At 40.7% G+C, this 22,524-nt stretch overlaps 3 protein-coding genes across 7 annotated transcripts in view; all 3 read right to left on the reverse strand.

The window, feature by feature from the left end:
• Positions 1 to 22,524, reverse strand: part of LOC131316207 (disease resistance protein RPM1-like) — an 81,666-nt gene that overhangs the window by 48,581 nt on the left and 10,561 nt on the right. The window lies entirely within an intron of this gene.
• LOC131316213 (disease resistance protein RPM1-like) overlaps positions 1 to 22,524 on the reverse strand; it is a 63,344-nt gene that overhangs the window by 32,374 nt on the left and 8,446 nt on the right. The window lies entirely within an intron of this gene.
• Positions 6,597 to 14,706, reverse strand: LOC131316210 (ribosome-inactivating protein bryodin II-like). 5 transcript variants are annotated; one of them, XM_058345518.1, is made up of 8 exons: positions 13,282 to 14,706; positions 10,680 to 10,802; positions 10,532 to 10,603; positions 10,349 to 10,462; positions 10,201 to 10,272; positions 10,018 to 10,131; positions 8,470 to 8,508; positions 6,597 to 7,711 (listed from the first exon to the last, which is right to left on the reverse strand). In XM_058345518.1, the coding sequence occupies exons 2-8, from the start codon at positions 10,770 to 10,772 to the stop codon at positions 6,680 to 6,682; spliced, it is 1,536 nt and encodes a 511-aa protein (XP_058201501.1). In that variant the 5' UTR covers positions 10,773 to 10,802; positions 13,282 to 14,706; the 3' UTR covers positions 6,597 to 6,679. The 5 variants fall into 5 exon arrangements, with proteins under 5 accessions (XP_058201501.1, XP_058201502.1, XP_058201500.1 ...); XM_058345519.1 differs by lacking the exon at positions 10,532 to 10,603 and having other exon boundaries at positions 13,282 to 14,700; XM_058345517.1 differs by lacking the exon at positions 13,282 to 14,706 and having other exon boundaries at positions 10,349 to 10,603; positions 10,680 to 11,104.

Here is a 22,524-nt window from a genome sequence, read left to right on the forward strand (position 1 = left end):
TCTATCTCATTGAACAACTCCCAATAACGGCCGGCGTACTGCCGAAGCGTTTCGTCGTTCCTCTTGCGGAGGGCTAAGAGGGAGTCGATCTCCTTCTCGTGCTTGTTGCTCGTTACGAACCGGGCCATGAAGGCGTCACAGAGGGAGTCGAACGAGGAGATTGACCGAGCCGGGAGTTGATTGAACCAGGTGAGGCCCAGGTTGCCGAGGCTTGCTGGAAACACTTTGCACAGGAAAGCGTCGTCCGAGGGTTCATTCCGAAGAAACAGAGACATGACAGTTTTATACTGGACCAGATGAGTGTACGCCTCGGTCTTGCCGTCATATTTGGCAAACTTGGGTTGGGAGAATCCTTTGGGGGGGGGGGGGGGGGGGGGGGTAACCAAGTCGATCTCTCTTGTGAAGGGAGAGGTCGTGAGTCACGCAAGTCGCGCATCGCGATGAGGTCGGATCGAACGGTCGGGGCCGTCTGGACGCTCAGTCGTTGTACGCTTCTTGGGGACGAGTTTGTCCAATCGTTCGTGCTCCTTTCTCTTTGGATCAATACTAACCGATTTTCTGGGAAAACGCTCCTAGCGATGATGTCGGTAGCTATCCCGAGCAGAAGGCTCGAGGCGCTCGATTATCGGGCTCCTGCTGTGTGCGCCGCCGGGGTGCGAGACGATGGGACTTCTGGCTCGGGGGCCCTTCAGGCGCTCGCGGTATCCTCTAATCTGGATCTCGACAAGGCCGTCATCTCCCCTGGATGCCCTTGTGAGACTAGGGGTAGATTACCGGCCTGTTCTGCCCGCAAGGACGGAGTGGGTGCAGGAGGCAGAGACGCTTCCACCACCGAGCCTGTCAAAGGCCGATGGTCTCCTTCGAAGTTGCGCTGGAGAGCGAGAACGGTCCCTGCGCGATGTGTCTTTTGGGGTTCGTGTGTCCACCGCTCTTGGTGACTCAAGACGATCCTTGACTGAAGGGCGGGGTCTGTGCTCTAGCAGGTGACCGGCTTCGTGACTGCGTGGGGGGGTGCGACGGTTTGTTCTTCCGCCGCGGCTCCCGGAGGAATGAGATGGGGAGATGAGGAGGTGTTTGATCTCCGCCAATTCGTCTCGGACGTGTTTGTCGCGGTCCACGACCGTCGTGAGATCGTCGATTTTGCGCTCGAGATGGCGGATGTAGGAGTGGAGCTCGGAAGATGGGCCTGCGTCTGGAGCTGACGCTCCGGCGCCAATTTCGACGGATACATGGGTCTTTCCAAGGGCGGCCGCTCCGCCAGAAGCTAGGCTGTGGTCCACGAAGGAATCGAGCCCGTGGGCGGTACCACCGTGATGTGCGTCGTCGATCTCCACCATGTTTGATTCTGGACGTTTGAACGGAGAAGGGGAAGGTGAAAGTTGAAAGGGTGGCTAGCTCCCCAGCAGAGTCGCCAATTGTGGGGGTTCGATTTAGGAGGAGGGACCTTGGCCTGAACTAATACTTCTCTTCCGCTGCTCCGTTCCTCCGCCGCTTGGACCTGTAACAAGTCACTAAGGCTGGAATAGCCTAGTGACCCTCCGACGATCAAGTTAGATGTGAGGAGAGATGCTTTTAGGTCTAGGGTTAGGGTAAGATGGCATACCTCTCAAAGATGAGTATCCCTTTGTATTTATAGACCTAGTTTAACTTGGGCTCCAAGCTAGTGCGTGGAGGTCACGCTTAGGTAACCGCCCTCGGTGACGTCATAGATGACGCACGGGATAAGACGGTTACGAAGCACATGGGCAGACCTGGCCCAGATGATCCTTTTCGCCACGTGTCGCTCTTGGTCCCCTCCTGCTATGCTGCACTCTGCCAAGAGACCCTAACGGAATGCACACTTCGGTAATTAACCGAAGTGTCAACAGGAGACCTGACGCCGAGCGAGTAAGGAGAATGTACGCTGTCCCGTCTGATATGAGACCTCGGCTAATGGTGGTCCGGTTAGATAACCGAGGCCATTACCGAAGCCTCCACACCTCATATCATCCAGGACTGATTCTTGTTCCAAAGGTTCTCGACGGAACCAATTATGCTATGTAGAGACGATCAATGTTGGTGAGTCTCAGTGCTAAAAACAAATTGGGGTTCATCAAAGGAACCATACCTACCCCAACTAAGACTGATGCTGCACATCCAGCGTGGCAACGCTGCAATGATATGGTCCTCTCTTGGATATTCAATTCATTGAGTCCAGACCTTGCCAATAGTGTTCTTTATGTCGAAACTCCCTCAGAAATTTGGGCAGACCTACAAGAACGCTCCTCACAAGGTGATTTTTCTCATCACTATCAAGTTCAACGTTCCATCATTGAGTTGAGACAAAATCAAGATTCTATTTTCACTTATTATACTAAGATCAAAACTTTTTGGGATGAGTTGAAGATATGTAGCCCACCCATTCCTTGTACTTGTGGAGGAATGAAACATCTAAATGAAATAGAAGAAAAAGTGAGGCTAGGACAATTCCTTTTTGGATTGAATGAGTCTTAGTCCACTGTGAGAGGAAACATTATGATGATGCAGCCTTTACCAACAGTCAAGCATGCCTATTCACTTCTCTGTGAAGAAGAAAAGCAATGTGGACTAGTTGAATACAAGAGCATAGACCAAACTCATGCTATGCATGTCAAAACACACCCGCACTTCAAGCAACAAGGAGCTAATACCCAACGCCATGCCGATTCCCAATGCCATGCCGATTCTCGTCCATGGACATCCTCTTCAAAATCCCAAGGGTCTAAGAAACCACTCCTGTGCTCTTATTGTGACGGCACCACTCATACAGTGGAACTGTGCTATTATTTGATCGGCTTTCCTATTGGTCACAAGCTTAATGGCAAGGATGTTCAACCTCCAAATCGAAACCGAAAGATTGCTGCCAATCAAATCGGCACTGAGCCCAGCCATGTCTCAACCAAGACAACACATACATTTGATCCATCAATCCAGTTCACCCCGGAAGAGCTCTCACAAATAAAGGCCTTTTTCTGTAATGGTAAAAATCCTCATTGTGCAAATTATGCAGGTATTTCAACACCTTTTTGTTCATCATCCACCTTGCAAAATCCCAAATGTATTAACTGGATCATTGATAATGGCGCTACCAATCACATAGCCTCTTCAATAACCAGTGCATCTTTTGTTCCCATATCTTCTCAAGTATCTTTGCCAAATGGCTTTCATGCTAAAATCACAGGTGCTGGGTCTACCCATCTCTTGCATGACTTGCATGTTAAAGATGTTCTTTGTGTCCCTTCTTTTCATATGAATCTCCTCTCTGTTTGTCAACTCACTTTTGATCTAAACTGTTCCAATTCAATTCTTCCCTACTTTTTGTATCCTGCAGCAGGACCTTGCTACGAAGAGGATGATTGGCCTGGGGAAGCAACATAAGGGGCTGTTCTATCTTGTACCACACACAGAGGCGTTGTCACCATCACCAGCATCCCACCATGTCTCCTCTCCGTCCGATATCACTTGGCATCAACGGCTGGGGCACCCTTCCAAAGGCCCATCTCATTTTTTATCAAAATAAATCCCTTCTTTTATGTTTGCTTCTCAGCATTTGTGTGAAATCTGTCCTTTGGCGAAACAAACTAGATTGTCATTTCCTTTAAGTTCAATTCAAAGTATGCACTCTTTTGACCTTAGTCATTGTGATATTTGGGGACCACATCGCGTTCCAACTCACACAGGAGCACATTATTTTTTGACCATTGTTGATGATTACACTCGATTCACATGGATTTTTTTAATGAAGTTTAAATCTGAAACTCAAGGTTTGCTAAAATCCTTCATCACATTTGTTAACACTCAATTCAATTGCCAAATTAAATGTGTTCGAAGTTATAATGGCCTGGAGTTCACCTCACTGAAATCATTTTTTTCTACACTTGGTATCTTGTTTCAAAGCTCTTGTACCTCTACACCACAACAAAATGGCATAGTGGAACGCAAACATCATCACCTTCTCAATGTTGGTCGAGCTTTAAGATTTCAAGCTAATCTTCCATTAAAATTTTGGGGCGAAAGTGTACTTACTGCCACTTACCTTATCAATCGCCTCCCTACCCCGGTGTTACACCACAAATCCCCATTTGAACTAGTGTATAACAAACCACCCACTTACACACATTTACGAGTATTTGGGTGTCTTTGTTATGCCACCAATCTTCAGCCATTAACCAAATTCTCCCCTCGTGCTCGCCGGTGCATTTTTGTAGGCTATCCAACAGGACAAAAGGCCTATCGCATTTATGATATTGTCACTCGACAATTTTTTTCAAGTCGTGATGTTATCTTTCATGAGCAAGTTTTCCCTTTTTCCATCCAAAACCTGGAAACACAACCAGATTCCCTTCCTTTGCCTCAACTTCCACTACCAACTCTTGACTCTAACCCCATGCTACTGCCATCTACACCAGACCCTATCAATTCTTCAACAAACCCATCTCTTACTCTCCATTCTCCTGCCACATCTTCCATATCTCTTTCACAATTTTCCCATGACAACTCATCCTCATCTCCTGATATTCTCTCTTCTCCTTCTCCCTCACCATCGTCACCCATATCTTCCTCACCTCTTCCCAATCCAACGCCCCTCGCCCCTGTTCTTCGTCATAGCAATCGGCTTCGCCAACCGTCCGTGCTCCTACGTGACTTTCATTGTGGTCAAGCTAGTGCCGCTTCTGGCACTTCAACTCCAGGCACGTCACCCTCTTCACAGAAAGGTACTCGATATCCTTTATCAAATTTTATTTCCTACAATTCATTATCTCCTTCCCATAAAATTTTTGTTAACACCATTTCCAGCACTCTTGAGCCTACTACATATACTCAGGTCGTACAGGATCCTAAGTGGTGTGAGGCCATGAACTGTGAGCTCACTGCTCTTGCAAATCAAAAGACATGGTCATTGGTTCCCCTTCCCCCGGGTCAGCGACCCATTGGCAGCAAATGGGTCTTTCGCATAAAATATAATTCTAATGGCACCGTGGAACGTTACAAAGCCTGTTTGGTAGCCAAGGGCTTCAATCAAAAAGAGGGTGTGGATTATCATGAAACTTTTGCTCCAGTTGCCAAATTAACGACTGTGCGGTGTCTCCTTGCTTTAGCTGCCATTCAAAATTGGCCGTTATTTCAAATGGATGTCCATAATGCCTTCCTCCATGGTAACTTGGATGAAGAAGTGTATATGACTCCACCACCAGGTCTTTGTCGACAGGGGGAGAAGCTCGTATGTCGATTGCACAAGTCCCTCTATGGACTTAAACAAGCACCCCGAAATTGGTTTTCAAAATTCTCAGAGGCCATTAAAAAGGCTGGTTTCTCTCAATCTCATTCCGATCACTCGCTGTTTGTGCAAGTAAAAGATTCATCTCTAACAGCGGTTCTCATTTATGTGGATGATATGATCATCACAGGGAATGATGCAAAGGCTATTCAAGATCTCAAACTCTTCCTTCATCAACAATTTCATATTAAAGATCTTGGCTATCTAAAGTATTTTCTTGGCTTGGAAGTGGCGAGATCCAAAGCTGGAATTGTCATATCACAACGTAAGTATACTTTGGAAATTCTGGATGATGTTGGATTTCTCGGAGTTCAACCAGTCGATTTTCCTATGGAACAGAGTTTGAAGCTTACAAATAATCAAGGTGATCTCTTGCTTAATCCTTCTTGTTACAAAAGATTGATAGGTAGGTTAATTTACCTTACAATTACTAGACCAGGCATCACCTATTCCGTGAACATTCTAAGTCAGTTCATGCATGCTCCAAGAAAGCCTCATTGGGATGCTGCTCTCCGCATTGTGAGGTATTTAAAAAACAGTCCAGGACTTGGGTTGTTATTCTCTTCGAATAGCTCTTTGACATTGAAAGCATATTGTGATGTTAATTGGGCTAATTGCCCTATGACAAGGAGATCTACTTCGGGTTATTGTGTGTTTCTTGGAGATTCTTTAATTTCTTGGAAGACAAAAAAACCAAAAACTGTTTCTAGATCATCATCAGAAGCTGAGTACAGATCTATGGCTACTGCAACTTGTAAACTTATTTGGCTTTGGTATTTATTTAACGATTTACAAGTTTCCTTGGGACCTATAAAATTGTTCTGCGACAATCAAGCAGCGCTTTATATAGCTGCAAATCCTGTGTATCATGAATGCACCAAACATATTGAGCTTGACTGCCATGTTGTGAGAGAAAAAATTCAGGCAGGTCAGATTATCACCAAGTTTGTCCCATCGTCTCTCCAGCTAGCTGATGTCTTCACAAAGGCTTTGGGAGGAAATATCTTCAAGAATTTAATGCGCATGTTGAACATTCTTGACATACATGCTCCAACTTGAGGGGGAGTGTTACGATTTGATTTACCTTGATTCATGCAATTGAAGACTGATTGAAGACCAAAGAATTACCATAAAAAGAGAAGCTCCATTATCTCTACTGATCTCCAGCATCTTTATTATTTGTATGTCCACTGATGTAGGATCTAGATTGCTTATTACCTTGTATAGACCCCTTAGACTTAGGATTCAGATTTGCTAGTCTTTTTCTATATATATGTGTAATATTTCTCTGTAAAGATTATGAAAAGAAAGAGGATTCTCTTTTAATTACTTTCAAGTTATCAGGACTAAATTAAGTCCGAACCTACTTTTTGGGACTGACCTCTAAATTCCCGATAATAATACATCAAACCAAAAAGATATTGTTACTAACAGGTCGATGAGATTCGAATCGTTATCGCACTCATCATCGTCACCTACAATACTAAAAGCTGTTCTTGTTATACGCAAGGCCAGATTAGCATCATCGCTTTGAGGGCGAGCGGGGCATCTGTAGAGCAGCAAGGCAAGATCAGCAATGACGGGAGACAGACTGTTGGCCACTTCGACAGGATTGTAGTTAGGTCTTTGAAGTCTAACTGGCCGATTGAATTCGACTCCATCGTGTGAACTTTGGATCTCTGTAGAGAGAGACGACCACTTGTTCTCCAGGCTCAACATTCGAGGGTCTGGTCGGAAAGAATTTTCCTTTGTTATGCTTTGTCGAACTCGTCTCTCAATGAGCCTGAACCTTACCGCTTCCGAGACCATCTGAATTATCACAAGGAACGATGATCCAAGTGCAGCGTCAACATCGTACCACAAATTGGAAATGGCTTGATCTAGGGCAGTGATTCCTAGATCGGTTAGCCCCCTGGATTGACTACGTCCCTCGAGTTTGCCATAGTTGCCGGTGCAGTTGAGTCTCCGAGGATTGACGGTTTCGGTGAATAAAGTTGTGAATACAGCCTCTGGAGCGTCTTGGAAAAAGTAAGCTCGGTCGCGTACACGAAAAGCCACCACGTAAACATCCACCACGTCTATCGCCACGGTGACGGTGTTCCCGTCGTAGTTAGAGAGATCGACCAGAACGAAGCGCCTCTTGTCCGGCACCAAGGAGCTCTGGGGCAGCATCGGTATACCAGATACCTCGGGAACTCCATTTGTGAGACGAGCTCGCAGCGCCTCTATGAAACTAGTGTATGTGCTGTTGGTTGCATCGCTTGTAGAGAAGGAGAAACTGTCCTGATCACCGCCTTGGAGGACGACACCCAGGTAATTTTCTTTGATAGGGACACACATGTAAATTGCGAGACCAACAACCATTATTAAGGTCAGTACTGTATTCCTATTCGGCCTTTGCATAATCCGCAAAATCTGCAAGATAAAAATATACAGTAAGTACCGAAAGAGTGAAAATTAATTAGAACTTTGGAAGTCATGCCATGGCATGATAAGATCTTCTAATTAATTTCCACGCATTTATAGGTAGTCAGGGTTTTTGGTGGTGAGCAAATCATATCTTGAGATGTATAAGTGGTAAAATTATGGGTGACAAATTAAATTCAGATCCATTAAGAAACTCAAACTCATCTATTAAAAAATAGACCCAATCCAACTCATTTATTAGTTGGGTTAGAATGGGTCCAAACCTATCTAACCCATTTATTATTGGGTCTTAATTGGGTTTCAATTGGGTCAACTTAAATGCCGAATAGATCATGAACATTACCCAACAAAAAAATAGAACTACCACAGAAATGAAAAAAACAAAAGTAAACATGTTACGTGAAGCGAACCTTTTTATTGGTCAAATCAAGAATTGGTGGCTCAGTTTGAACAGCTTCATATTACGAATTTCAGTTACAGTACAAACCGAATCGAGCCGAGTTTTGTAGAGAACTCGTACACTAAACGAACCAAAAATTCAAACTTAAACTTCGTTTGTTTGTAAACGAGCTGAGCTTATACAAAACAAGCCGAGGATTCTGCGCCGGAACGCGGAACACCAAGACCGAGTAACTAGGGTGGTTCGGCGAAAGTTCCAGTGGTTACGTACGAGGATATTTAGTTGGATATTATGAGAGAGAGAGAGAGAGAGAGAGAGAGAGAGAGAGAGAGAGAGAGAAGCGTACCAGCTTCTCGTAGGCGTCTACCAGCCATGGTTGTGAACTCTGCAAGGGGCAGACATTACAAATTAACTAATTCAGGTAACGAGGGGAACATGTAAATACCAATTAGTGTGCAAAGGACCAGATTGAACTCGGTAAATTTACTGGAAGGATTCTAGTTATGCATGATTTCCAGCAATGAAGCAGCTAATGTGGTGATATATAGCAACCCTAATCTTTTCATTTTCTACAAAACTTAAGTGGACTCCTTTCAAAACCTCTTTTTTTTTTTTTTTTTTCATTTGATAGGTTATTAGGAATCATTTTACAGGTGAACAATTGTATCCATAATATAACGGCTGTTTGGCAGGGGACGTGTTTTAGGAAATATTTGTTTTATATGCAAAAGTACGTAACATTTTACAAAAATGCTACTCACATAATAATCCAAACACACCCTACTATGTATGGGTCGTGTTTGGATTGTTGTGTGTGTAATATTGTTGAACATTTTATTAGGGATCTTGACAAAAGTACATTAAGATAGGGGGAGGGAGAAGGGGAATCCAACAAAAGTTGGATAAACAGTCAAATGGGACGTAGCCCGAAACACCTATGCGCTTAATGTGTCCAGATAATACAGTCAAAGTTCATAAACAATCACCTAAGGGCCTAAAGTGCCCAGATACATATTACAACTAGTGCATGTCTGTGCCTAAAGGCACGGCGCAACACGTTTCGGTCATACGCTTTGTGATATGGGAGAGAGCGAGGGAATGGGATGTGTTGGTCCTGTAATAATTTGATCACACTGTTTCCTAGGGGAAAGGGATGTGCTAGTCTGTAGTGATATGATCAAACAATACCATTCAAAGGAAAGAGAAACAAAGTCCACAACAAATAAACTCTAAATTGGAATACTTTTTAAGATACATATGTTATCCTGGTAAAGCTTTTAAGAACTTTTAAATTCACTTTGTTGTGTCCCCAGCATGTCCCCCGGTAATGGATACCTCATGTGGTGTGTCCAAACATGTCTCCACGTGTTTCCGAAGTGTCGCGTGTCCTTACAGTGTTGGACCACAAAGTCAACCAAAATAAAAATTAGGAGAGCTACAGAATAGTTGGCATAAATAATTAATTCACTCTCCACTATTTTTCACTCTGTTAAATATGTATTTTAACAAACACTAAGTCAGCATCTTTGAAGTACAAATAATAAAAGTTGCAGATAAAAAACAATTACCATCCTCAAATTTGTGTTGGGGCCATTTAGAACTCAAAAAATCTAAATAGCCCAGCTTGCAGCTTATACTATAAAGAGAAACTACATTCTGATATGTTACTCTCAGTGAAATGACATTAATAGTTCAAACTTTAGAATCACGATAGCATCAAAAAATCAAAATTAAAAACCTATAAAATTAGAACGAAGAATCAACATACCATAAAAGTGAAGAAAAAAGATGGATAGAAATCACTTAATTTCATTCAACAGTCTTTAAAAATGTCTTAGAAGTACCACACACACAAAAAAAAAGTCTCTGAAGTACCAAAGAAAAAAGATTATACCACTGGACATGAATTTTCTTTCTTCTTCCCTGCAGTGGTTATCTTTTTCTTTCCCTTATCCACGATTGTTCCTTTTTGTTTTTCCATAGCCTTTGCTTCAGCCTTTCTTTCATCCTTTCCAACATTAAAGAGTAAAATCAATACCAAACTTTTAATGTATAAACCAAGAGCTTGTAATATTACCTCACGCAAGTGCCTAATGTCCTGCTCATCGCGGATCACAATACCAGTATTTCTTTTTCGAAGAACTTGATCCTATATGTGCAAAGTCAATAGAAAGGAAAAAATTGTTGTAGATGATAAAAAAAAGAATAACTGTAAGAGGTCATACCACTGGACATGAATTTTCTTTCTTCTTCCCTGCAGTGGTTATCTTTTTCTTTCCCTTATCCACGATTGTTCCTTTTTGTTTTTCCGTAGCCTTTGCTTCAGCCTTTCTTTCATCCTTTCCAACATTAAAGAGTAAAATCAATACCAAACTTTTAATGTATAAACCAAGAGCTTGTAATATTACCTCACGCAAGCGCCTAATGTCCTGCTCATCGCGGATCACAATACCAGTATTTCTTTTTCGAAGAACTTGATCCTATATGTGCAAAGTCAATAGAAAGGAAAAAATTGTTGTAGATGATAAAAAAAAGAATAACTGTAAGAGGTCATACCACTGGACGTGAATTTTCTTTTTCCTCCCCTGCGGTAGTTAGCTTTTTCTTTCCCTTATCTGCGACTGTTCTCTTTTGTTTTTCCTTAGGCATTGCTTTAGCCTTTCGTTAAAAAAAAAAAATCTGTATAAACCAAGAGGCCATTACATGAAGAATTGGCTATACACAAGCTGTAACATTTCGGAAATTTCGATAAAGTTTTAAAAACATTTTGTCCATTATTGAAAATAGGTTAATAATATTGCTAATAATATTATTCCCAAGGGTCATAGTTAATATTCGCCTCTAGGGCTCTCATAATCAAGTATCTGCTTTGCAGGATTTCGGCCAAATAAAGAGCAGATAATCGATTATCAGAGCCTTAGTGACAAAAAATAATTATAATTCTTAAAATAATATGATTAGAAAATTAAGATTTTCGCATCAGTTCAAACGGATTAAAAATTTGTTGGAATTGCACCTAGGCTACAGCCCAAGCCAGCCTAGGTGTAGTTCCTCCCTCAGTAAAAAAAAAGAAGCCCGGCCTAATCGGGGTCACAGCAGTACATGAAATCTAACTGAAAGTGGCTATGATTGCTTAAGGTGAAAATAGAAAAGAAAGATATGTATGCAGGGTAATAAAGTAAAGCTATAAAGATCACTCGTATTATATTATGACAGATTTTCCAAAGAAACGAGAAACACAATTCCCAAATGCAAAATCTGAAACAGGCAATGAAGTATGTGATGAGATATTTGGGTCTGTGGATTCCTTTGGAGTCAACAGTCAATTCCACTTTAGTTAGTATATGATGTGTAAATGTGAAGATATATTCTAAATAATTGGAGCTTTTGGACACAATTTCTCTCTTTAGTCTTTAGGTTAATGAAAAGTAATGCTGGGCTCTACAGTGATGCGCACATGATCAAGAGAATAATAAAGATCACTCGTATTATATAGATTTCTCTGTTATTATATTGTCCATATTGAAAGAAGGGAGTATATGTTCCTTGGGCTATGCTTTTAAAAAAATGAAATAACTTTAGATCTGTTCCCCACGACGATTTGGTCCATACTTTGTCAACAGTACCCATAAACGCTAACAACTCCACCCATTAGAATACAGAACTCAGTATTTAAGCCAAGCTTCGAAATTTTGGCTGAAAAGATTATGAAACGAAGTAGAGATCAAGTGGGGAAGCATATGATGGTTCCAAATGAAGGAGAAGCATATGATGGATGACGATGAAGCAGGGGAGAGATCTATAGCAAGGGTACTATGTCTAGATTTTTCACAAGTGATAGTGAAAAAGGATTGTACTGTGTGTAGTCTGTTTGAAGGTAGAATGGGTGAAGAGATCTGGGTCACCAAGTGGCAGCTTGGGCATCAAAAGGACAACTTCAACCTGACTGGGTTTCTAACCACCACCACACCCCCCCCCCCCCCCCCCCCCCCCCCCCCCCCCCCCCCCGGGTTTCTTTGTTGTATTCAGATGTTTTTAATTCTAAGTTGTAGCCATGTGGGCCTTTTTGTCTGATCAAATAAAAAAAGTACTATTGATAGCGGAGCTTACTGCAACTAGTGCCATCAAGTATATTTTCCTGCTTTAACACAACACAATTGTTAGTTTCGTAGTTGATATATTTCCATGACTAATACAGAGTGGACCACCCCCACACCACCCCCACCCCACCCCCCCGCGCACTAGCATGAGGAATCGATCAAGCAAAGAACGGAAACAGAAAAAATGTGGTTCCCAATTGGGTATGCCACGGCTCACACCAGATCTCTTCATAGTCAGCGAAGTGGCAAACTAAAGTGGAATCAGGTTACACAACCCTAGCACGAGTATTCCTCTATTATTGATTGAATAAAGACGCTGATGAATTTATGTGTGAGATTTGAAAATTTAATTTTTAATCAAGAAAAAAAATCCATGAACTATATAACTCCTACTTATTAGATTGAACAGTTTGATTTTGACAAAACATGAAAGGTGAATACCATTTAGAAACATAGAAGCAACCTGCATTATGCTTTATTAAGAAAAAATAAATTTCCTCCAGACTAGTGAAGATCTTATTTTTTGGAATATGGTAACCCTAAGCGATGGATATTTCCCCATTGATGGTATAATCTACAGTTCATGCAAAGGGTGTAGTCGGGAGTTTTGAAGTACCTATAGGTGATCCCAATAACAGAACTTCGAGCGGGGTCGGGACGTAAGTACGAATATCCTTACAATTCTAAAGTTTGAAACCTCCTAAGTGTTATTAAGTTTTTTGAATCAGTCCATACGGGACAAAAGTGCCATATCTAATCGCCCCTTGGTAAACCCTGGGATTAGTCGAGTCAAGGTAGATTTACATTAGCCTAGACACCCTCAGTAATCAAAAAAGAAGTTAGAGATTTTTACCCCTCCAATCCAATGGAATTCCATAAGCCAAATCAGAGGTCACAACAGTACATGAAATCTAACTGAAAGATGCGATGATTTCTTAAGGTGAAAATTGAAAAGAAAGGTACACCTAGCCTCAAGCAATCATCACCTGTTTCAGTTAGCTATACAACACTACTATATATACACGCAGAAAGAAACAAGAGGGAATATGATCAATTACCTCTGTGTGGGGCTCCGATTAAGCTCGTTCGCTCCTTTAGACTGAGGGTTGGAGAATAGGTCTTGATCTTTACCTAGCCTGCAAAAGAAAGCCCGGCTAAAGACCACACCGGAGGTTCTCTGGGATGGCTCTCCGGTGCAAGAATCAGTACACTTGCAGAGAGAGGTACAAAACCAAGAACTAGGGTTTTCAGAGTGCTAGAGAATGTGCCGCCCCCAAGCCGCATAAAGGGGTATTTATAGAGAAAACGGGTGTTTATAGAGAACTCATAGCTTGGCCTCTAAGATTGCACATATGCTTAACACGCGTCGGGACATCACCCCCCATCATATTAGGATTTTGTAACCGTTTGTAGGATGAGCTGACATCCTCACTTGCTCCCATCGTTATATCGATAACCATTCGGATGATGTCACGATTGTCATCATGGCTACGGTGTTGTTTTTCCCCACATGGGTGAGCTAGAACCTTGGCCCCCACGCAGTGGCGGATCCAGAAATTTTACATAGATGGGTCACCTTCCGAGTACAAGACTGGCCCAGAGATTTCAAGTACAAATATGGGCTCTCGATAATGTTTTACAATAATTAAAAAAAATAAACTTGCTAAGAGTTCAACGAAAAATATATGGCATGCTATAATTACACATAATCGATTTTCAAAAGGTAAAAAAAGTAAATAAATTTTAGGTTACAGGATGGAAAAAAAAAATTGAAACTATGTCAAACACATTAAAGCGTATTGTGTATATATATTTGTGCAAGAAATCTTTGAGAAATTATGGAGAGAAGAACTTTTAGAGTATTAAAAATGAAGTAAAGAACTGTTAAAGAGGCCTAGACCATTTAAAAAGAACAAACAGAGTTCATTCAAGTTTTGAACCTGCATCCTCTACCTTAGATGCATCGGTTCTTTACCACCGAACCATCAGTCATTTCAATAACAATGCCAACATATTTATTATTTATTATAAAGTCAGCTGGGTCACGTGACCCAGCTGGTCTCACATTGAATCCACCCCTGCCCCCACGTTTATTCAAAGCCGAACGTGATGCCCAACCGTCAAAAGGGTCGGTGGGTCGAGCCTATTGCTTCCATGGATCACAACGGAGACACTGACCTGAGACCATCGGCTTGCCGAGCCATAAGGGTATAACGGCTCGGACTATGCTGGACCACCATGGAGTGGTTTAGGATCTGGTTCGGTACGGCGTGAGCTGCTTGGCTTGGCCTGCTACACTTTGTAATGCGAGATTTTCTGGAGAATGAAAACAGAGCAACGAGACTGAATTCGCAAATGTAAATCTGAAAAACCCAATGAAGTATGTGATGATAGTTGAAAACAAGAAAGAAATGTCACAGCATGTTTGGGTCTGAGGCCTTCCTTTTGTGAACAGCCGACGGTCAACACTATTACGGACGCATGGAACTGAACAAAACATACATTAATCCGTAAATTACTACTCCAACTGTCCGGACATAGGTATGCGGGCTAGTAGGACCACACCCACGTGCTTCTTCTTTCTCCCTCTAGTTTTCCATCAATTTAGCTAAGTATAAAATAAGGGTCATCATTTAGTCCGAAGCTTGCGACCCGCCCGAAGTCTGTCTGGCCTATCGTGCTTTTACCTTGTTCGAACCCGTGAAATAGGCGGGCTAGCTCAGTCCGTAGTTTATAATGGACGAGATTGGACCTATGAATTTTTACTCGGCTCGCCCGGAAGGCCTGTCCGATAGCTCAAACATCAGTGGCCTTGAGAGGGGGTTTGATAGTAGGTTGGCGAGTTTTGTTTGCAGGGTTCTCGTTTTTTGGGGTTGGGTTTGGAAAGAAGAGAGTAAAGTTAGAGAGAGAGAGAGGGATTGCTTGTTTAGTGATTTTTTTGGGGTTGGATTTGAAAAGAAGACAGAGTAAAGGTAAAGAGGAAGAGGTAGATTGCTTTGGGAGAAAAACCCATGCACTGTTTGCTAGTATTGGGCAATGTAAAGCCCATGCCAACTGTTTTGGGAGAAGGAAAATGCATGGTCAAAAAGGAAAAGTGGCTGTGATTTGTGCTAGGCTCTAGAGTAGAGCCTTCTCGGTAAAATACAGGCTATGTTGAGGACTAAGCATAATGTGGTCCTTCTTTTAAAAATTTGTGTGGCTCGACCCGTGAGTCCGTCAGAACTTTGGCCCTGCCTACCCGGCTATTAGGTTAATTCGTGGGCGGGCTTGGGTTTCAACTTAAGAAACACAGCCCGGCCCGTAAAAAGAGAAAAGCCCCTTAGGTCAGCCTGCTGAGTAGTGACTTGGCGGATTGGGCCGGCCCGACCCGATTCGATAATGACCCTAAGTATAAAATAAATGAACGGTAATGTGCACATGATCAAGAGATTAGTGGTCCTCTGTCTTTCATTAACCAGAAAATCTGTTCACACAGACCTTTTTAAAACAGATCATGCACAGATTACGGTGTGGGATTCACTCCGGGTCCCACACAAACGATCCGATCTGTTCATCAAATGAAAAATATTTTTTCAAGGGTTTCTCCAAAAAAATCAGTTCAATCCAATACCTATAAGTGCCCGATTGAATTATCTAACTTTTCATTATCATGAAATCTGAATATAAGTTAGATGATTAAATCGAGCACCCATAGGTATCAGATTGATCTGATTTTGGCGGAGACTCTTGAAAAAATGTGTTACATTTAATTAACGGATCGAATCATTTGTATAGGACCCGAAGTGGACCCCACATTGTGATTTGTGCATGATCTGTTTTGAAAAGGTCTATTTGAGTAGCAGCTCTCTTCAATAACCGCATCTGATGGGTTTTTGCCATCAATGTGCACATGATCAAGAGATTGAAGACTCTATATATTGACTTTTTTTCCCTTGATAATTGAATGTCCGGCTAGCTTGCTTGACTAATTCCGAGGTCCTTAACATAATAATTGGGCATAAACTTCACTTGCCCCGAGGTTTGGAATGGTTGGCCTCCGTGGCATTCGAAATGCGACCACATAGTCAAACACTTAGACCCCGTTCGTTAAACTACAGAAGATCTTGTTTTTCGGAATATGGTAACCCTAAGCGATGGATATTTCCTCATTGATGGTATTATCTACAGTTCATGCAAAGGGTGTAGTCGGGAGTTTTGATGTACCTATAAGTGATCCCAGTAACAAATTTTCAAGCGGAGTCGGCACTTAAGTATTGAAATCCTTGCAATTCTAATGCTTGAAACCTCCTAAGTGCTATTAACTATTTTGAGTCGGTCCATACGAGACAAAAGTGCCATATCTAATCGCCCCTCGGTAAACCCTGGGATTAGTTGAGTCAAGGTAAATGTATACTAGTCTTGTAACGCCCTGAAAATTCGGAGACATTAATAAAATATTTAAAAGATTATTTTCACAAAAGAAATTTATAAATTACTACGTCACTAGTTCAAAAGCATGTCATTATATTACAATCGTTTTGAATAAATCAACATATTACAATTTCCAAATAAACTTAGAAGCTTCCAAAATAAAGTCGACTTAAATTAATCAGAGCGACTATGCGCACGGAAACCAAGGTTTTCAGCTTCTTTCTCAATAGGATTGAACTCGATCGAATCGTATGACACTTCTGCTCCGTCTTCAGTACCTGGCATTCGAGTTACCAGGGCAACATAGTACCGTGAGCAATGACGCTCAGTAGCCAAAACCCACCCGAACCCATAACTTACAAGCAGCAAGAAAATATAATTGAAGTGCATTGACATAACATAAAGAGAGAACAATTAATCATTTTATTACTATTCTTCAACCTAAGTGAAATCTCGGATCTTATCCATAGATCCGTTCCTACCCATAACCTCTGGCACAAACACTGGTGTGGTACGACTCCCCTTTTCCAGATTCGGATGAAAGATACCTAAGTTATATACCCGGGTATCCCATCCGCAACCATAAGTTCGGATAAAACTTCACCAGCAACGCTCAAGCGCCGTCTAGCCCGGGTTGAACTTCACCGGCAACGCTCAAGTGCCGTCTAGCCCGGGTTGAACTTCACCGGCAACGCTCAAGCGCCGTCTAGCCCGGGTTGTGACGCAAGCACAATGCCACCCTTATGTCCCGTCCCAACATCTGAGAGCCGACCACCACCATGTCGTACCCAGGGTTCGTAAATCCATACTTTCAACAGATCACCACCAATCATTCATCAACAATACATCACCACAGGTTCCAAACCAGGATTGCCCGGAATCCAAAAGCACATCCTCTCACATTAACCATTTTCCATTAAACCTACTTTCACGTCTAATATGTTAAATCCGTACATCGCAACCAACCCCAAGAACCTATTTGTCCAATCTATCAATACAATAACATTTCACAAATTCAACATTATCATGATAATGTTCAACCAAGCGATAAAATTTATTTCGCTATAGAATTAATCATGTCACATAAATAATCTTGCGATACAACTAACAATGCTGAAAAAAAAATAATCATGCGATGCCACTAATAATGCCATAAAAATAATCATGCGATAAAATTAATCTTGCGAGAAAAATAATTTAAGCGGTCCCTTTATTTTCTCTTTTCTTTATCAAAACTAAAGTCTACATTTATTCTTAATCGTCGCGGAGTATTGTCGGTACTAAAATAATTCATGATCACAATAAAAACTAGGATTTAACCAAAACTAATTAACTTGGGGTTTATAGTATTAGCCTTTAATACTCAAGGGTTGAATTTATAAGCTAATAAACTCGAGGGACCAAACTGTAATTAATCTTAGAAACTTTAATTTCCAGCGGCTATGGAAATCGGCAAAACAGGAGAGTTTCCACTGGATTTCGACGGACCACGTCGGGTTCGAAAACAACCACATCAATTACTAGTATTAACAAATACACACACGATAATATACGTAGGGAGGCGAGTTTCGAACTACTTTTTGTCCGGCGAAACGGGTTTCGGAACGAGACGGCGGCGGGGCTCGGCGGCGAGGGTATGGACTGATTTTAAGCCTGGAACGGTGACTGATTAGGAATTGATTTCTGGACAGTCTTTGGAGCTGAAATGCAGCTGATTTCGAGCGGTTTCGGAGCCGGAACGGAACTCGAGTCGAGGCTGATTTTTCCAGGCTGTTTTGGAGGCAATTTGAGGTGGGTTTGGATTGCTTCGGAGCTGATTTTGGTGGCGAGCTTGGTGAGCTACAGTGGTAATGATGGTGGCTCCGGTTGGAGGTGGTGGCCGTTGGTGGAGCTTCGGTGGTTATGGTGGAGAGCTCGACGGCGATGGCGAGAGATGGCGGCAAAGGGTGCTCCGGTCCCTCTCTCTCTCTCTCTCTCCCTCTCTGCCGAGTGTGTGTGCGCTGGGAACAAAAGAAGAAAAAGAAAGGAAATAGTAAGAAGGAAGTTTACCTTGAGTTGAATTGAAAAAGTGTTGTAACCAATGGGTAAAAGATTATGTGCTGTCAAATTTTGATTGGAGGAAGATGATGAATTTTTTTTTTCTTTTCTATTTATTTCGGCCGAAAGTATGAACTGGAAAAAGGAAGAAATGGGATTGGGTTGGAAAAATGATCTGGTGCCACACACTAGAAAAATTACTCGTCAGATACGCATACACAATCAATTACGGAAATAAAATTGGTGTGACGACATAAATAATTTTTCGTATTAAATAAACTTACAAGCAAAATAATATTTTTGTTTTGGAAATTATTATTATTTATTAAAAAATATCGGGTCTTTACAAGTCTAGACACCCTCAGTGATCAAAAAAAAGAGTTAGAGATTTTTACCCCTCCAATCCAATGGAATTACATAAGCCAAATCAGAGATCACAACAGTACATGAAATCTAACGGAAAGAGATGATGATTTCTTGAGGTGAAAATTGGAAAGAAAGGTACACTTAACTTCAAGCAATCATCACCTGTTTCAGTTAGTTATACAACACTACTATATATACACATAGAAAGAAACAAGAGGGAATATGATCAATTACCTCTGTAATGCGTGATTTTCTGGAGAGTGAAAACAGAGCAACGAGATTGAATTCGCAAATGTAAATCTGAAAAGCCAATGAAGTATGTGATTAACTGATTATAGTTGAAAACAAGAAAGAAATGTCACAGCATGTTTGGGTCTGTGGCCTTCCTTTTGTGAACAGCCAACGGTCAACTCTACTTTTGTCAACACTATTACGGACGCATGGAACTGAACAAAACATACATTAATCCGTAAATTACTACTCCAACTATGTCCGAACATAGGTATGCGGGCTAGTAGGACCACACCCACATGCTTCTTCTTTCTCTCTCTAGTTTTCCATCAATTTAGCTAAGTATAAAATAAATGAACAGTAATGTGCACATGATCAAGAGATTAGTGGTCCTCTGTCTTAATTTCATTAACGAAAAATTTCAAAAAAACCCCTGAACTTTCTGACAACTCGCAAAAAAACACCTGAACTTTCACTATTAACAAAAAAACACCTAAACTTTCTGACAACTCGCAAAAAAACACCTGAACTTTCACTATTAACAAAAAAACACCTGAACTTTCTGACAACTCGCAAAAAAACACCTGAACTTTCACTATTAACAAAAAAACACCTAAACTTAGCATTCCGTTAACAATTAGACCCCTGCCGTCCAATTCCGTTAGTTTGTAACGGATGGAGCTAACGGAAGGCGTTAACTTTTTTTTTTTTACTTTTTACATTAAAAAATTACTTTTAACTCTTTTTTTTTATTGGTATATAAATATGCAATAAAGTTCTTTTTTTTTTATTATTTATCGAAAATTACTTTAACCCTATTTTTTATTTTCAAATTTTACCTTTCCCCCTCTCTCTCTCCCCCTTTTTTTTTTATTAGAATCGACTCCACACCACCAATTAACCCCACAACCAACCGCCTAAGCCTTAGCCACAATTTCAGAAATTCAAAAGTTCTTTTAACCTCCTCTTTGTAACCTTTTCGTTTTTTTACTACTTTTACTTCCAAAAATTACTTTTAACTCATTCATTTTTTAGTCATAAATAAATATGCAATAAAGTTCTTTTTTCCTTTCTCTTTTTCAAAAATTATTCACCCCCATTTTTTAACTATTACGAAAATTATTTTAACACCCCCTGCTTCCCCGCACCCCGCCCCGTTTTTTTTTTTTTTACTTTCAAATTTAACCCCACAACCAACTGATAGAGGAATTTTGGGTTTCTCCAAACTGATCGGTGGAGACAAGAGGAGGGAGGATTTTCATCAGTGGAGAGAGAGAGTATTTGAAAGTAAAAATGGGTCTTAAAGTTATTATTAATAATAGTAAAGATTACAGTTAAAGTAATTCTTGATAAATAATAAGAAAACAAACTTTATTTCATATTTATTTACTACTAAAAATAAAGAGTTAAAAGTAATTTTGGAAGTAAAAAATATAAAAAACAAGAATGCTGAAAAAAAGGAGGTTAAAAGCAATTTTGAATTTCTGAAATTAGAGCTAGAGTTTTGGCAGTTGATTGGTGGAGTGGGGTTAAAGTTCTAAAAAAAAAAGAGGGAGAGAGAGAGAGAGAGAAGGGGAAAGGTAAAATTTGAAAGTAACAAAAAAGATGGTGGTTAAGGTTATTTTTGTAAATAATAAAAAATAGAGTTAAAGTAATTTTTGATAAATAGTAAGAAAAAAAAAAAGAACTTTATTGCATATTTATTTATCAATAAAAAAAGAAAGAGTTAAAAGTAATTTTTTAATGTAAAAAGTAAAAAAAAAAAGTTAACGCCTTCCGTTAGCTCCATCCATTACAAACTAACGGAATTGGACGGCGGGGGTCTAATTGTTTACGGAATGCTAAGTTTAGGTGTTTTTTTGTTAATAGTGAAAGTTCAGGTGTTTTTTTGCGAGTTGTCAGAAAGTTCAGGTGTTTTTTTGCTAATAGTGAAAGTTCAGGTGTTTTTTTGCGAATTGTCAGAAAGTTCAGGGGTTTTTTTGAAATTTTCCCTTTCATTAACCAGAAAGTCTGTTCACATAGACCTTTTTAAAATAGATTGTGCACAGGTTACGGTGTGGGATTCACTCCGGGTCGCACTCAAACGATCCAATCTGTTCTGTCACGTCCTCGATTTTCAATATAAATATAAAAAAAATTTCATAAATAAAACCTCACAATAATCCGTCCAATACCCCAAAAGAGTTTAACATTTCCATTTTCCTTAATAATGCTTCACATCCAAAAGTTTCCAAGTAGTACAACTTTGGCTCCAAGGCCAAAATCATCTTAAGTACCGAGAGTATCAAACGTGAGTTACGAACTTACAAAAAGAAAAATCCTTAATCAAAAGATTTACAAATAGAGTTACGAATACATCTTCCAAAAATAATTCACAAAGATGACTTAGTAACTCCTCAATGTTAGCTTTCAAAACGATGTCCACATCCAAGCATTCCACACAAGAAACTACTGTCCTGGATCAGTACCTGAAAAATAATGTAAGGTTTGAGCTACACTAGTCCAGTAGAAAGCTCTAATCTAACAATGTATGCAAATGAAATGTAGGAACGATCACAAGATGAATGAATTCAACAAGATTCAATGGAAGGGCAACAATAGCAATCCAATTCCAACCTTTCGTTTTTAGAACCAATCACGTGTCTCAACGAGTAACCTTTGAAAGCACCATTTGTCAAAACGTGTTTCGTACAAGTGTCATGAGCCGTAGCTCCTGCCGGGCCAGTTAAAGGACCCTGATGTCCTCTGCCAGACACCTTACCCATTAGGAGGTACTGAAGTATCCAATACGAGCATATAGCTCCTGTCGGGCCAATTAAAAGACCCCGATGTCCTCTTCCAGGCACTCACTTATCGATGAGTCCTGAATGTTCTCATTGTGTTCGTAAAGTTTCATAATCCTGTATCCATCATGTTCGTACCATTCAAATCCAACTTTGATATATAAAGTGATTTTCGTGAAACCATGTTCATACAAGTATTAAAATCATGGATACGTTCAATGAAGTCACTAAGTATAAGCAATTGAGTTAAGGGTCATTAGGAAGGTGTTTGAGTAGGTTAGAAGTGCTCGGGAATCAACACGATGAAGTACGAAGCAAAACAGCAAAAGCTGGAGATAAACAACTGGTATCGATACCAAGGAAAATGGTATCAATACCATTTGGCCGAGAAGGATTCCAAACGCAAGGGTATCGATACCTTGGACAAATGGTATCGATAACAAGTGATTTTATGGGTTTTGGAACGCAGAGGTA

This window comes from Rhododendron vialii, chromosome 2a (assembly GCF_030253575.1).
Source record: "Rhododendron vialii isolate Sample 1 chromosome 2a, ASM3025357v1".
Taxonomy (NCBI): Eukaryota; Viridiplantae; Streptophyta; class Magnoliopsida; order Ericales; family Ericaceae; genus Rhododendron; species Rhododendron vialii.